Here is a 16,065-nt window from a genome sequence, read left to right as displayed (position 1 = left end):
TGCTCTTCAATGCTGAGTCATCTCTCTAGCTCTGCATCTCAGCTTTTAAACTATAAAATAATGAAAATATTTGAGTTAGTTACACTTGGGCTTGGGATGTAGCTATAATGGGAAAGAAAACTAAAAAGGGAAAAGAAAGAGTTCTTCCTCTAACCAGAAACATCACTGTTTCTAGTTCAGTACAGAGTGTCTAATGGCCCTTATCATGTGTGAATACATTAATCATCTAATAAATGTTCTAGGACTGATCTCACTAATCTCCATTCAGTCATTCAAACAGTTATTTTCTAATTCATAGTTATGCTAATAATTCTAAACTCTTTGTGTACAAATTTTTCAACACATTTCTCATGCTTTCTTTTTTAAAAAGCATTGGAATCTAATTACGGATTTAGCTTAACTTATTTTTTTTCCACCATGCCTAGCTGTCTTTTTACCATTTATTTATTTATTTATTTTTATTCTTTTGGTTTTCCAAGACAGGGTTTCTCTGTGTAGCTTTGTAGACCAGGTTAGCCTCGAGCTCACAGAGATCCTCCTGCCTCAGCCTCCCAAGTGCTGGCATAGTGGCACATGCCTGTGATCCCAGCACTTGGGAGGCTGAGGCAGGAGGAGATATACTCAACTAGAGTATTGTGAGGAGCCGCCCTCGCTATCGCTATTGCTGTTAGAAGATGGCGCTGACATCTGCTGTCAGTTGGAGTTAACCGTTAGAAGATGGCGCTGACATCTGCTGTCAGTTGGAGTTAACCGTTTAAGCTGTGCCTCTCCCGTGGCGTCATCTGGGGTGATGTGCAAACCACCAATCCCGGCTCTACACGTCTCACTCGGAGCTCCTAGGCTTATATAAGGGGCTGGGTTTCTTAGCTTGGGGTCTCCCTCTAAGAAGCTGATCATCTATCTCTCAAGATGCATTAAAGCTTTACTGCAGAAGGATCCGAGTGTTCTGCGTCGTTCTTGCTGGCGAGACGGTAGCGCGGGACATCTGGTGCCGAAACCCGGGAACTCTTCAACATCGCCGGCGCCGCGGGAGACCCCTCGGAAGACGGGGCGGATTCAGAACTGCAGGGACGTAAGTTCAGAGAGGTATGCTTTATCCTGAACACCCCCTTTCTCGACTTTGGCCTTAGTTTGTCATCACCGTGGGACGGGTCAGTGGAGGCTTTGGTGCTAGTCCTGTTTGTCCTTCTCCTTCATCGTGGCTGGTGCTGACAGAACGGTGCTGACAGAACGGTGCTGTCAGTCTGGTGCTGTCAGTCTGGTGCTGTCAGTCTGGTGCTGTCAGTCTGGTAACGGAGTTGAGCGCCGTTTTTTAGATAAGCCGCTAGCGCGATGGGGTTGTCACAGTCAGTGGTTACTGCCCTACAGACTGTGCTAAAACAAAGAGATCTTAAAATTGCACCACGAACACTTCAAAATTTTGTGAAGGAGGTAGATAGAGTGGCACCATGGTATGCTTGTTCCGGGTCCCTCACTGTGGCCTCATGGAACAAGCTAGGTAAAGAACTAGACAGGAAGCATGCAGAAGGAGATCTCCACTTAGGTACCAAAGCCATTTGGAAGCTAGTTAAAAACTGCTTGGAGGATGAGGCCTGTCACCCTGCTATAATAGAAAGTCAGGGAACCTTAGAGGAAGTTCAGGATAGCATGTCAGAAACTGAACGGAGTGAGAGAATGGGAGCTCGCAAAAGGAAAGACATGTCTAAGAAAAAAGGCCCTCCCCAAGAAGTTAAGAAAGGGGAGAGAAAGAAGGGAGTGATCATTCACCCCCTAACAAATCTAAGAAAAAGAAAAAGCCAGAATCTAGTCTATACCCTACAGTAGAGCTAGAAGCCTTGGAGCTAGATAATTCTGATTCTGACACTCTGTATTCTAGCGAAGAAGGTGGTCTAGAGGAGGAGGTGGCACGGTATGAGGAAGAAAGATATCACCCTGATAGACACCGGCCACTGAAAACAAAAATGAATGTGAGGCCACCACCTATAAATCCGGCGGGCTCACGCCCCTCAGCGCCTCCGCAGTATGAGCTTCGGCTGAATACTGGTACTGACTCCTTTTTACCTTTAGAGGAACGGAGAAAAATACAAGTAGCTTTTCCAGTATTCGAGAATGCGGAAGGCGGAAGAGTACATACCCCTGTAGATTACAATCAAATCAAAGAATTGGCCGAATCCGTTCGTAATTATGGGGTCAATGCTAACTTTACCACATTACAGGTGGAAAGGCTTGCTAATTTTGCCATGACTCCCACTGACTGGCAGACGACAGTGAAAGCAGTGCTTCCCAACATGGGACAATACATGGAATGGAAGGCTCTCTGGTATGATGCAGCCCAGGCACAAGCTAGAGTTAATGCCACGGCTGAAGATGAGAATCAGAGGCAGTGGACATTTGAAATGCTGACAGGTCAGGGTCAACATGCCCTTAATCAAACCAACTACATCTGGGGTGTCTATGGTCAGGTGTCGGCCGCCGCTATTAAAGCATGGAAGGCCCTCACAAAAAGGAGAGTCCAGTGGACACCTTACAAAGATTGTCCAAGGACCCCAAGAGCCATTTTCAGACTTTGTGGCCAGAATGACAGAGGCCGCCAGTCGCATCTTTGGTGATTCAGAACAAGCTATGCCCCTGATTGAGCAACTTGTCTATGAACAAGCAACCCAGGAATGTCGGCGGCTATCGCCCCTCGCAAAAGCAAAGGTTTACAAGATTGGCTCAGAGTGTGCAGGGAGCTGGGGGGACCCCTAACCAATGCAGGACTAGCTGCCGCCATTTTACAAACGCACAGGTATAGAGATTTATCTAGTCGAAAAGCTTGTTTTAATTGTGGGAGAATGGGGCACCTTAAGAAAGATTGTCAAGCCCCTGAAAGAACAAGAGAATCGAAGCTTTGCCATCGTTGTGGTAAAGGTTATCATAGGGCTAGCGAATGCAGGTCAGTCCGGGATGTAAAGGGAGGCTTCTGCCCCCTATTGAAGAACCCAAGGTACCCCAATCAAAAAACGGGTCACGGGGCCCATGGTCCCAGGGCCCTCAGAAATATGGGAACCAATTTCAGAAAAGCAATCAAGAGGAAGTAGAGGCTTCCGAGGAACCCCCGGAATGGACTTGCGTGCCGCCTCCGACTTCTTACTCATGCCCCAAATGAATGTTCAACCGGTCCCAGTCCATTCCCCTGGACCTTTGCCCCCTGCCACCATTGGGCTTATTCTGGGCCGTGGCTCCTTAACTTTACAGGGACTCATTATATATCCTGGAATTGTTGACCCGTATCATAAAGAGGAGATTCAAGTTCTCTGTTCTAGCCCTCGGGGTGTATTTTCTATAAAGCAGGGAGATAGAATTGCACAACTGGTGTTGCTGCCCTCCCTCGGGGATGGAGAAACCTACACTTTACAAAAAAGGGCTATGGGATCTTCTGGAAGTGATTCAGCCTATCTGGCTATACCCCTAAATGAGAGACCTACAATAAAATTGTTAATTAATGGAAAAGAATTTGAAGGGATAATGGATACGGGAGCAGACAAAAGCATTATTTCACTCCATTGGTGGCCGAAGTCTTGGCCCACTGTTGTTTCATCTCATTCTCTACAAGGTCTTGGATACCAGTCCTCTCCTGCCATCAGTGCCTCAGCCTTAACCTGGCGGAATGCTGAGGGCAAACAGGGATGTTTTACCCCCTATGTGTTGCCACTCCCTGTAAATTTATGGGGACGGGATGTGTTACAAGCCATGGGCATGACCCTAACTAATGAATACTCCCCCCAGGCATCAGCCATTATGGCAAAGATGGGGTATACAAACGGTAGAGGCTTGGGTAGGCAAGAACAAGGCAGAATAAAACCCATTACGCAACACGGAAATCGGGGTAGAAAAGGACTGGGTTTTATTTAGGGGCCGTTGAGGCTTCACGACCCATACCATGGAAAACAGAGGAGCCGTTATGGGTCTCTCAATGGCCTCTATCCTCTGAAAAATTAGAGGCTGTCACAAGATTAGTGCAAGAACAGGAACGGCTGGGGCATCTAGAGCCTTCTACCTCCCCATGGAATACACCAATTTTTGTTATTAAGAAGAAATCTGGGAAGTGGAGATTACTCCATGACCTGCGGGCCATTAACAATCAGATGCATCTTTTTGGCCCTGTTCAAAGAGGCCTTCCTTTGCTTTCTGCACTTCCTCAAGATTGGAAGCTTATTATTATAGATATTAAGGATTGTTTCTTCTCTATTCCACTTTACCCACGGGATAGACCAAGGTTTGCCTTCACTATCCCTTCTCTTAATCATATGGAACCAGACAAGAGATTTCAGTGGAAGGTACTGCCGCAAGGCATGGCCAATAGCCCAACAATATGTCAGCTGTATGTGCAGGAGGCTTTGGAGCCAATTAGGAAGCAATTTACATCTTTAATCGTTATCCATTATATGGACGATATTCTTATTTGTCACAAAGAGTTAGATGTTTTACAAAAGGCTTTCCCCATGCTGGTGGCTGAATTAAAACAGTGGGGATTAGAGATTGCCTCAGAAAAGGTTCAAATTGCAGATACAGGCCTCTTTTTGGGCTCAATGATTACTCCCAAAAATATAGTTCCTCAGAAAATAGAAATTCGCAAAGACCACTTACAAACATTAAATGATTTTCAGAAACTTCTGGGAGATATAAATTGGTTGAGGCCCTTTTTAAAAATTCCATCTGCTGATCTAAAACCCCTCTTCGATCTCCTGGAGGGTGAGCCTCATATCTCCTCACCCAGAAAATTTACCCCTGCCGCCCACCGAGCCTTACAGATGGTGGAAGAGGCCTTACAGGAAGCACAATTACAACGTATTGAGGAGTCACTACCTTTTAATCTGTGTGTTTTTAAGACAGCTCAATTGCCAACTGCAGTCCTGTGGCAACATGGACCATTACTTTGGATTCATCCAAATGCTTCCCCTGCTAAGATTATTGACTGGTACCCTGATGCTGTTGCACAGCTCGCGCTTCGCGGAATAAAAGCAGCTGTTACACATTTTGGCAGGGATCCTGATTCCTTGATTGTGCCTTATACTGCTGCACAAGTTCAGACCTTGGCAGCCACATCTAGTGATTGGGCAGTTTTAGTTACTTCCTTTTCAGGACAAATTGATAATCATTTTCCAAAGCATCCAATTTTACAGTTTGCCCTAAACCAGGCTATAGTGTTTCCACAAGTGACAGCTAAAGACCCACTCCCAGATGGGACTGTGGTGTACACTGATGGATCAAAAACTGGTATGGGAGCTTATGTGGTCAAGGATAGGGTTATATCTAAACAATATAATGAAACTTCACCTCAAGTTGTAGAATGTCTGATAGTACTGGAGGTTCTTGAGGCTTTTCCAGGACCCCTCAATATTGTATCAGATTCCTCTTATGTGGTTAATGCAGTTAATCTCCTTGAGATAGCTGGAATAATAAGATCCTCCAGCAGAGTTGCTAACATCTTTCAAAAGATACAAGCTGCCTTGTTAAATAGGAGATTTCCTGTTTTCATTACCCATGTCCGAGCACATTCTGGACTCCCAGGTCCCATGTCCTTAGGGAATGACTTAGCGGACAAGGCTACAAAGCTGGTGGCCGCTGCCTTGTCTACCCATGCACAAGCAGCAAAAGAATTCCATAAGCGCTTTCATGTGACGGCTGAGACCTTGCGCCGTCGTTTTGCTCTATCCAGGAAAGAGGCTAGGGAAATTGTTACTCAATGCCAGAATTGCTGCGAATTCTTACCTACTCCCCACATGGGAATAAACCCACGTGGCATTAGACCATTGCAGATGTGGCAGATGGATGTTACTCATATTCCCTCTTTTGGAAGGCTTCAATATGTTCATGTTTCTGTTGACACCTGTTCTGGCGTAATGTTCGCCACGCCCCTAACAGGGGAAAAGGCCTCATATGTGATTCAACATTGCCTTGAGGCCTGGAGTGCTTGAGGAAAACCCAGAATTTTAAAAACAGACAATGGACCAGCATATACCTCTCAAAAATTCCGACAGTTTTGTCGGCAAATGGATGTTACCCATCTAACTGGCCTACCTTATAACCCTCAAGGACAGGGCATTGTGGAACGTGCCCATCGTACACTCAAATCATATCTGATTAAACAAAAGGGGAGTATTGAGGATGTTCTACCCTCGGTACCAAGAGTTGCTGTATCCATGGCACTTTTTACCCTTAATTTCTTGAACTCTGATGCCCAAGGCCACACTGCGGCCGATCGCCACAGTTTAGAGCCTGATAGGCCAAAAGAAATGGTAAAATGGAAAGATGTCTTGACTGATCTCTGGAAAGGCCCGGATCCTATTCTTATAAGATCCAGGGGAGCTGTGTGTGTTTTTCCACAGGAGGAAGAAAACCCCCTGTGGATCCCTGAAAGACTCACTCGAAGAGCTCCTTCACAACTCCAGAATAAGAAGGATGGAGGCCAAGTGGGTGATGAAGACTCTCCTACTCGGGATGATGGTTCCTAGTATGATGGGAGAGTTACGGTGGGCCATCATGTCTACCTTCCCCCTACCGATGCCAGTGATGCAGAATGCCCAGGTGTTCCCTAGATTTTTCACAACTAATAGAGAGTTGGGGCTTGCCTTTTTGCCTTTAGATCCTCAGATACAGAGTTTTCAGGATGAGAGAACCTTGTCATTAGTAGGAAGCTTGTGCTTTACTGTGATTTCTTCATTAAAGGATAATTTTATTCATATGGATCCAGAAAGATCTAATGCTAATCCTTTTGAATTAATGGAAGCTGTACTGATCTTTCTCCTATGATAGTGAGAAGGGACAGATTACTTTTGATTGGAAAGGGGCATTAGGCAACAGTCTGAGTGAGGGACAGAGCTATGGATCATCTGATTGGTCCTCCTCCAATGTTAAGTATACCCCTTTTAAGAGAACTAATTATTCAGCTGCCCTTTATTTGGGTTGTGAGTAATGATACCTTAGGTAAGAATCAGAAAGAAATAAATTTCTCTGCTTAGAATTGTTTTTATGTATTATGCTGGGATGCTATTAAGCACCCTTTTGCTTTGGTAATGCGCATGCCTTGATTTGTTCCAGTTCCTGTTGAGGTGCCAAGTAGTTTGAGTTTGTTTAGGGAAAAGCGAGATTTTTGGGATCTCTGCTATTATTGTGGGCCTGATAGCCACCGCCGCGGTTACTGCTTCGGTTACCGCCTCGGCCCTTGCACTTTCTGCCACTGTGCAGACAACTCAAACCATTAATGAACTATAGGCCACTGTGACCATGGTCCTAGATAAACAGGCCACTGCCAATTCTCAGATACAAGGAGGCCTGATGTTGGTAAACCAACAGATTAATTTGGTTCAGGAACAATTGGATATATTGTGGCAGATGGCCCAATTGGGATGTGAACAAAAGTTGCCTGGCCTTTGTGTCACTTCAGTACAATATGAGAATTTTACAAGAGCAGCTAACCTGTCACAAGCTCTGTCTCAACATTTATTACAGAATTGGACTTTTGAGTTTGAGCAGACACTCCGTGAGTTGAGAATGGCGATCCTGCAAGTGAATTCGACGCATCTGGATCTTTCTCTGATGGAAGGCCTCTCCTCCTGGATTTCATCTGCATTTTCTTATTTTAAGGAATGGGTGGGGGTAGGATCATTTAGCCTAGTTCTCTGCTGTGGAATAGTGTTGATGCTTTGGATGGTGTGTAAGCTCAGAGCCCAAACAAAAGAGACAAAGTGGTGGTGGCACAAGCACTTGCTGCCTTAGAACACGGAGCCTCCCCTGACATTTGGTTAACCATGTTAAAGCAATAGGTCGCTGGCCTCCCAGCTCTTGCACCCCACGAGGCTAGTCTCATTGCACGGGATAGAGTGGGTAGGCTTCAGCAGCCCAAGGAGTTGCAAGGCTAAGCACTGCACAGGAGAGGTCTGCGGTATAACGACTTTCTCCTGGGAGATAAGTCATCTTGCATGAAGGTTCTATGTCATGATCTCCTTCCCCCAGAAAAACGACATCGGACTGGTCAGGGCTCTCTCTGGGGATAAGACCCTGGAGAGGAGCTTTGTACATGTTCGAATTTGCACATGGGGATTTGACCTCTATCTCCACTCCAAAGTTGTGGGTGTCCTATTGCTTCAAAAATAAATGAATAGGGGAGATGTGAGGAGCCGCCCTCGCTATCGCTATTGCCGTTAGAAGATGGCGCTGACATCTGCTGTCAGTTGGAGTTAACCGTTAGAAGATGGCGCTGACATCTGCTGTCAGTTGGAGTTAACCGTTTAAGCTGTGCCTCTCCCGTGGCGTCATCTGGGGTGATGTGCAAACCACCAATCCCGGCTCTACACGTCTCACTCGGAGCTCCTAGGCTTATATAAGGGGCTGGGTTTCTTAGCTTGGGGTCTCCCTCTAAGAAGCTGATCATCTATCTCTCAAGATGCATTAAAGCTTTACTGCAGAAGGATCCGAGTGTTCTGCGTCGTTCTTGCTGGCGAGACGGTAGCGCGGGACAGAGTATGACATTACTTCTATGGGAAATGCATTGCAGACTCTAATCTGGGCTTTAAAGAAGCTCTGTATTTTTAGTTGTCTGCATGTGAGGAGTGACTGATAGTTACAGAGTGACTAGGGACTGACAGTTACAATGTGACTAGGGACTGACAGTTACAATGTGACTAGTGACTGACAGTTACAATGTGACTAGGGACTGACAGTTACAATGTGACTAGGGACTGACAGTTACAATGTGACTAGGGACTGACAGTTACAATGTGACTAGGGACTGACAGTTACAATGTGACTAGGGACTGACAGTTACAATATGACTAGTGACTGATAGTTACAATGTGACTAGTGACTGACAGTTACAGCGTGACTAGGGACTGACAGTTACAATGTGACTAGGGACTGATAGTTACAATAAGCTCTCAACCTCAAGCAAGAACAATACCATAAAACTCTACATGAAGATGGCATTATAATTTACTCTCATTTAGAATTAATTCCATGTTTTGTGGTATTGTATAACCAACATTAAATATTATTACTCAAAATGGAACACTAAATGACAGAATGTTAAAAAAAATCTGTGATGCATATATACCTACTATTCTCCAAAACTTCACAGTGATCTTATGAAGGGACGAATCATTCAATGTTGTATTGACATATGTGGAATATCTAGACTGGCTATCACTCAGCAGCAGTGGGGTTTTATTCTATTGTATGGGTGTTCCATTCTCTTTGTCACTTTCTAGAAGAGATGCTTGAACTGATGCACAAAGAAGCAACACTCCCAGGAGAAAGTACTTGATATTAATGAGGAGTCCTGACAGTGTAGACACCTCTACTTAACATTAGTGAGTGCTGACAGTGTAGACACCTCTACTTAACATTAGTGAGTGCTGACAGTATAGACACCTCTACTTGACTGTAGTGAGTGCTGACAGTGTATATTACCTCTACTTGACATTAGTGAGTGCTAACATGTAGACACCTTTACTTGACAGTAGTGAGGGCTGACAGTGTATATTACCTCTACTTGACATTAGTGAGTGCTAACAGTGTAGACACCTTTACTTGACAGTAGTGAGTGCTGGCAGTGTAGACACCTATATTTACATTGCTAGCTGAAAGTTAACTTACTTCCAAAAGCAAAAGAGAACACTGCATCACTGTGACATTTCTTAGCAATTACATAGGACTTACCGCCATCTCTCTCAAAGACAAAGAAATACTTACCCTCATTTCTGGTTCGGTCCGTAAGCAGTATGGCTGGTTCTGATACTGCTGAATTTCTCCAGTAATTTCAGCTACTTTCCTCCTCTTACTGAAATTGATCAAATCTTTCCCTTTCTTCTTTAGAAAATCATTGTTCCCTTCTTCAGTCTTCAGAATATTCGTTAAATATATTCCTAGTTAAAAAGCACGTCAAGTTATTTTAAGACTAGTCTCGTTTAATCAATCATTGGGTAAGATGCCTGGTCTGGGAGAGCAGAAAGACACTGCAGAACCCAGCAGTCACTTCTGAAGAGGCCAAAAGGCAAAACTCCCAGGCCCAGGGTTGTTATTAATTTGTAACACAAAGTTTAAATAAAAAGAAAATGAAGACTATGTTTCACTAAAATCAAAGGCTATTATTCTAGGAAATGGCAAACTAAACATATCCAAACCCCACGGGTTAAAACTCAGTCTAAGCCGGGTATTGGTGGCACACGCCTTTAATCCCAGCACTCGGGAGGCAGAGGCAGGTGGATCTCTGTGAGTTTGAGGCCAACCTGGTCTACAAGAGCTAGTTCCAGGACAGCCTCCAAAGCCACAGAGAAACCCTGTCTCGAAAAACCAAAAAAAAAAAAAAAAAAAAAAAAACAACCCTCAGTCGGAACAAATATTTTAATAGTTGATTTAAAAATATTTAATGGCGCTGGGCGGTGGTGGCACACACCTTTAATCCCAGCACTCGGGAGGCAGAGGCAGGTGGATCTCTCTGAGTTTGAGATCAGCCTGGTCTACAAGAGCTAGTTCCAGGACAGCCTCCAAAGTCACAGAGAAACCCTGTTTCAAAAAACCAAAAAGAGAAAAACAAATTAATGCCAATGATCTTTAAGTGACTATTAACAAAGTAAGCAATTTTGTTTAAGAAGAGTAGACAAACTGCTTCTTGTAGCCCATCACTTAGACAGTGAAAAAGGTTCTAATCCCTTTTTATGCATAATCACTGATCCATTTAAATCAGTGGTTCTTTGATAAAGGCAATTTTGACCTTCAGGGAGAGTTGGGAATATGTTTAAACATTCTGTAATTACAAGTCTGGGGTACTACCACTAGCTGTTAAACAACAGGAGACTGCTAAATATTTTACGAGGTAACTGACAGCCCTTCACCACAATTTCCCCTCTTAACTTCAATCAACAGTGCTTCAGTTAAAACTTTTGACTTAAATAAATCATCCAGTTACAATAGTGAAGTCAGTCACATGACATATAATTATGCTTAAACCACAGATAATATATACAACAGTGGTACCATGAGATTACAAAAAGGAGCTGGGGTATAGTATATATTTAATGACCAGTTTCACACACACACACACACACAAATAAAAAATAAAATAAAAAGCAGCCGAAGGAATTGTTGCAGTTGTAATTCTATAGGACAGTGCATGACTCGGGTGTTTCTGGTGACTTTGGTATAAACAACTGACTGCTGCTGACCCTTCATATGAACATATGGCAATATAACTGTCAGGTGGATAATATTTCGTAATCATAACAAATGGGTATGTTACTTGCACACACATTATTATGCTAGAGTTTTATCAGTTAAAGTGTAGTTTTACCTATAAGGAAAACAGTGTTCTGTGCTACACTGGACCAGTCTCATTTGTCTCACATTTACTGTATCTCAAGGCCATATTAAAGGCATGGCATGTTGGGAGAGGCAGAACTGTTTGAGCCCAGGAATTTGAAGCCAACCTGGGCAATATAAGCTAGACTCCATCCAAAACAAACAACAACAAAGGAAACAACTCCAAAGCGGTCATAATAAATGACTGGCTGGCACCACTTAGGTGTGTGTAAGTGTACTTGATATTTACACAAAACCTGTGCAATGATGCTTTTCTCAGGATGTGTATTTGTGGCTCCACATACTCATACTTAAGAAAAGCTCACATTCTAAAGCTCTGCCCAATATAATAGTAATGGTATAATTCTGAGACTTTATAATAATTAAAAACAAACACTGAAGCACTGCAAATGTGATACAGAAAAATAAAAATAATAGCTGCACTTCATCAGAGTCTTCATAAGACTGTGACAACTTCTGGAGGTAATTATCTTGATCTTCATTATACAGAGAAGGAAACAGAGATTTTTGCCTTTTACTTATCAGTACAGACAAATAATAAATTCATATGTATAAGGACAGCCTATCTAGAAAAACCCTGTCCCTTTTGGTTACAACACATTCATCTTCAAAATACAGTTTATATTTAGTAACTTACCAAAAAAAGGCACACATGGTGGGTTGATTGACTTCAGTTTCACTAGGTATTTCTTAAAGTGGTCCTGACTTAATTCCACAGCATCATCCAGAATTCTTCTCTTCCTTTCCTGCAATGCCTTTAAAACATGGAAGTTCAATATAATTCAATCATATAAGGATCCATAAAATATAGAACTTTAGAATTTGTGAAATTTTGCAAATACTTAAAATGATTTTAAAAATTGAGAGTCTTGTTCCTTTGGAAATTGCTAAAAATGAGTAATCCTGTTTTTTAATCTATAAATATAAAAACTAAGAATGTGTTCTTTCTACGACAATTTAGAAGACTAAGGAATAAAAAATTCTTCATGGACCTTATTTGTTAACATTTTAATCACCCAGGCATAAATTGCAGTGTCAGAAAGAAGAACTATGATCTTTAGGACTAAATGCTCTTTGACTAAATTGTTTTTTTAGGTTGAGGGCAAAGCTTAGCAATAAGAAAACTGTAGGAAGGTAAGAAAACTTGAAGAAAATCTAGTGAATGAAGTAAACATAGGCATTTCTTTTTTGTTTCATTACTACATTTTTCTTACTGGAAATAAAATAATTTGCAATGCAATGAGGAGTATAAGCACATATACCTAAATACAAACCCATAGTAACCTCATGCTTGAGAACCAAGTATCTATTTCCTTTATGTTAAGAAGAACACAAATGTCGCTGTTTAATAAATAGCTCTTAGTCAATACTCTGCACAAGCCCCTGCCTACACCAACAAGGGACAATAAGAGACCAGGGAATAATACTACCACCTCCCCGACATCATACTCAACTATCTCTGAGGAAAAATAGCTCAAACATATACGTTAATAGGAATTTTAATAGGAGAATTTAACAATCTTGCTGTATATAAAAGCTAACACAGCTGATTGGAAGCAGAGGCAGACACCCACAGCTACACACTGAACTGAACTCCTGGAACCCAGTTGTAGAGAGGGAGGGGTAATTTGAGCAAAGAGTTCATGACTGGGCGGGTGAAATCCACAGAAACAGCTGACCTGAAAAAGGGAGAGCTCAGGGACCCCAGACTGATGGCTGAGATGCCAGCATGGGACTGATCCAGACCCCTGAACGTGCGTGCCAGTGGGGAGGCCTCAGAAATCTGTGGGGCCTCGGGTACTAGATCAGTATTTATCCCTGGAGTCTGAACGAACTTTGGGAGCCCATTCCACATGGAGGGATGCTCTCTCAGCCTGAACACATGGGAGAAGGCATAGGCCCTGCCCAGGATGAAATGACAGACTGTAGAGATCCCCCCTGGAGAGCCAAGATTGGATGGGGGGTTGGCAGGTTTAGGGGGGGAAGGGAGAGACCTGGGATTGACATGTGAAGCAAGCTTGTTTCTAATTTAAATAAATTAAAAAAATTAAAAAGTCAAACAAAATTCAACTGTATTTCCAGATATAAAATTTTTTCACAAAAAAAGGAAATTGTTAAAGAGACATGGATATAGATAAAAAAAGAGTAACAGTGTCTGTCAGGAAATCAAAAAAGTACTAAATGGGAACAGATGGAGATACACCACAGTCATAGTTCGGAGGGCTCACTGCTATAAAACTGTCACGTCTTTCACAGTGACTTAGATCTAAACACAACTCCTGTTAAACTTCAAAATCTTTAAAAATGTGAAACTTAGGTTGATTCTAAAGTAATGATATTTTAGGCATGCAGCACAGAAAAAAAATCAAAGAGGTTAAAATATAGATGGAGCAGAAACAAACCAATGTATGCACATTCAGTTTATGATACAGCAGGCAAAATAGGTCAATGTAGGGGAAAAAATGAACTTTGAATAAATGTGTGAGGGCAACTGAGCGATCATATAGAACAAAAATAAAATCAAAACTCACCTTACCCCATATTCAAAATGAATTTCCAACTAAATTAAAGATCTTTCTTTAGTCTTGTTTGAGATGGGTTTCATTATACAGTGAAAGATTGCCTTGACCTCCCAATTCTCCTGCTTTAGGCCTTGAGGGTCAGGAAAGACAAAGCACTAGACTGGGCCTTGGGGTCCTGCTGAACCGAACATCACAGAACACAGGTGGGCTGGGGTGGGAGGTGACATCTGAGCCTATGCAAGCATGACGGCGAGTCTGAACCCAGCATCACATAAAGGCCAGTGTCATGGCCCTTGCTTGTAATCTCAGTGCAGAGGAGGCAGAGGCAGATGGGTAGGTCCCTGGGCTCCCTGGCAAGCCCAGGGCTCTAGGGAGAGAGATTCTGTCAACATACAGTCCTGAGGAATATATGTACACAGGTCTATATGCTTTTGCACACATGTGCACCCCACACACACCACTTTTAAAAAAATCAAGAAAAATGTCAAATGAAATGATATAGATACAAATATTAAAAATAGGGGAAGGAAATTAAAAGCATAAAATTCATGATTGTTTGTGGTGGTCTGAAAGAAAATGGTCCCCAAAGGGAGTGCTAGGAGGTGTGGCCTTGTTGGAGGAAGTGTGTCATAGTGGAGACAGGCTTTGCCCAGTGTCTCAGTTCACTTCCTGTTGCTGTTGGATCAAGATGTTATCATGAGCCTCTTTTTGTTTTTAAGATTTATTTATTTATTATGCATGTACAGGACAGAGGAGGGTGTGGGATCTCCTTATATATGATGGTTGTGAGCCACCATGTGGTTGCTGGGAATTGAACTCAGGTCCTCTAGAAGAACAGTCAGTGTTCTCAACCTCTGAGCCATTTCTCCAGCCCGCCCCCCCCCTCCGGTTGCATCAAGATGTAAGGACTCTCAGCTGCAGCACCACGCCTGCCTGCATGCAGCCTTGCTTCCCACCGTGATGAGAATGCACTGAACCTCAGAACTGTAAACAAGCCACTCTAACTAAATGTTTTTCCTTTGTAAGAGTTGCCATGGTCTAGAAGCCCACCTAAGACACTGTTCAGTCTAAAGTGGAAAGAGAGTAGATGATAGTCTGAGTGGCCAGCGCCATGGCTCAGTGTGTGCTTCTAAGACTTCTAAGCGGAGCTTGATTCCTAGGACCCACATGGTGGAAAGAGAGACCTGATGCTAGACTGACTTTCAGAGTGATGCTAAGAACCTATGTTTCTGAAGGCCTCATCATAAGAGACTTGAGATCCTACTGTCTTCACCTCACTTGGGAGAAACCCTTGTAGGCACAAAAACAAAGGAAGAAACCACAGTGAAGAGACTTTGCTTGATACAGAAACTAGGGGCCTATAGATAGTATGTTTTAATGTCCTTAACAGATTCAGAAGTCTATATAAGAAAGTAAAATACAATACCCACAGGAAAAATGAGAGGGCATGCCTAGAGAAATCATAAAGAAAAAAGTGGAAGTGGCTAATAAATACATTAGTAATAGTAACCTCCCTAGTTATTTTTTTAAGTACAATAAAAAATTAGAACTTTTATTTTTGGCCTATGAAATCTGTAAAAATTTAATATAGTAATATCCAGGGCGCATATCATTTCTTGATAACAAACTCCTTAGCAAAAGTACCAAAAATCTGAAAATGACCTGGAACTTCCATCTCTAGAAACTGATTCTAGAGAAAGAAATGGGGCTTCAGAGACACTAGTAAATGGATGATTGCTCCATGATAAATTACACATCTAAATGAAAATCAGAGATAACCTAGTTATTCCCAAATAGAATGACAGACTACATTATAATTCATCTACAAAACAGAAAACTATGCAGCCACTAAACCCCCCACAAAACCCTTGTTTTGAGAGACAAACTAACAAACAGAACAACATATAAAAATAAAACGCATGTCATAAATATCTACATACAATATGATTGGTGTTCATTTTCAAATTAAAAGACACAAAATATCTGTATACTTCTGTATCTCCCAAACTTTCTAAAAGAAATAAAACATTACTTCACAATTGAGAATAAAACAATCTGTAATTTAAAATAACATTTTAGACTTCAGAAAGGGTTATCTCTTTTTTGACTATACATTAAAAGTAACTAAGAAGTATTTGTATACTGACTATATTCTTAAAATTCTTTGTCATTTATGAGACTACCA

General features: G+C 42.3%; 1 protein-coding gene across 1 annotated transcript in view; it reads right to left on the bottom strand.

Moving 5' to 3' along the window:
• The window catches only part of Sos2 (SOS Ras/Rho guanine nucleotide exchange factor 2), a 104,930-nt gene that overhangs the window by 10,492 nt on the left and 78,373 nt on the right, over positions 1–16,065 (bottom strand). Inside the window, 2 exon segments of the mRNA XM_040742999.1 lie at positions 9,733–9,905; positions 11,996–12,113. Coding sequence (XP_040598933.1) covers positions 9,733–9,905; positions 11,996–12,113 — 291 coding nt within the window.

This window comes from Mesocricetus auratus, unplaced genomic scaffold, assembly GCF_017639785.1.
Source record: "Mesocricetus auratus isolate SY011 unplaced genomic scaffold, BCM_Maur_2.0 Super-Scaffold_15014, whole genome shotgun sequence".
NCBI classification, from domain to species: domain Eukaryota; kingdom Metazoa; phylum Chordata; class Mammalia; order Rodentia; family Cricetidae; genus Mesocricetus; species Mesocricetus auratus.
This window is presented reverse-complemented; position numbering and strand designations above follow the sequence as displayed.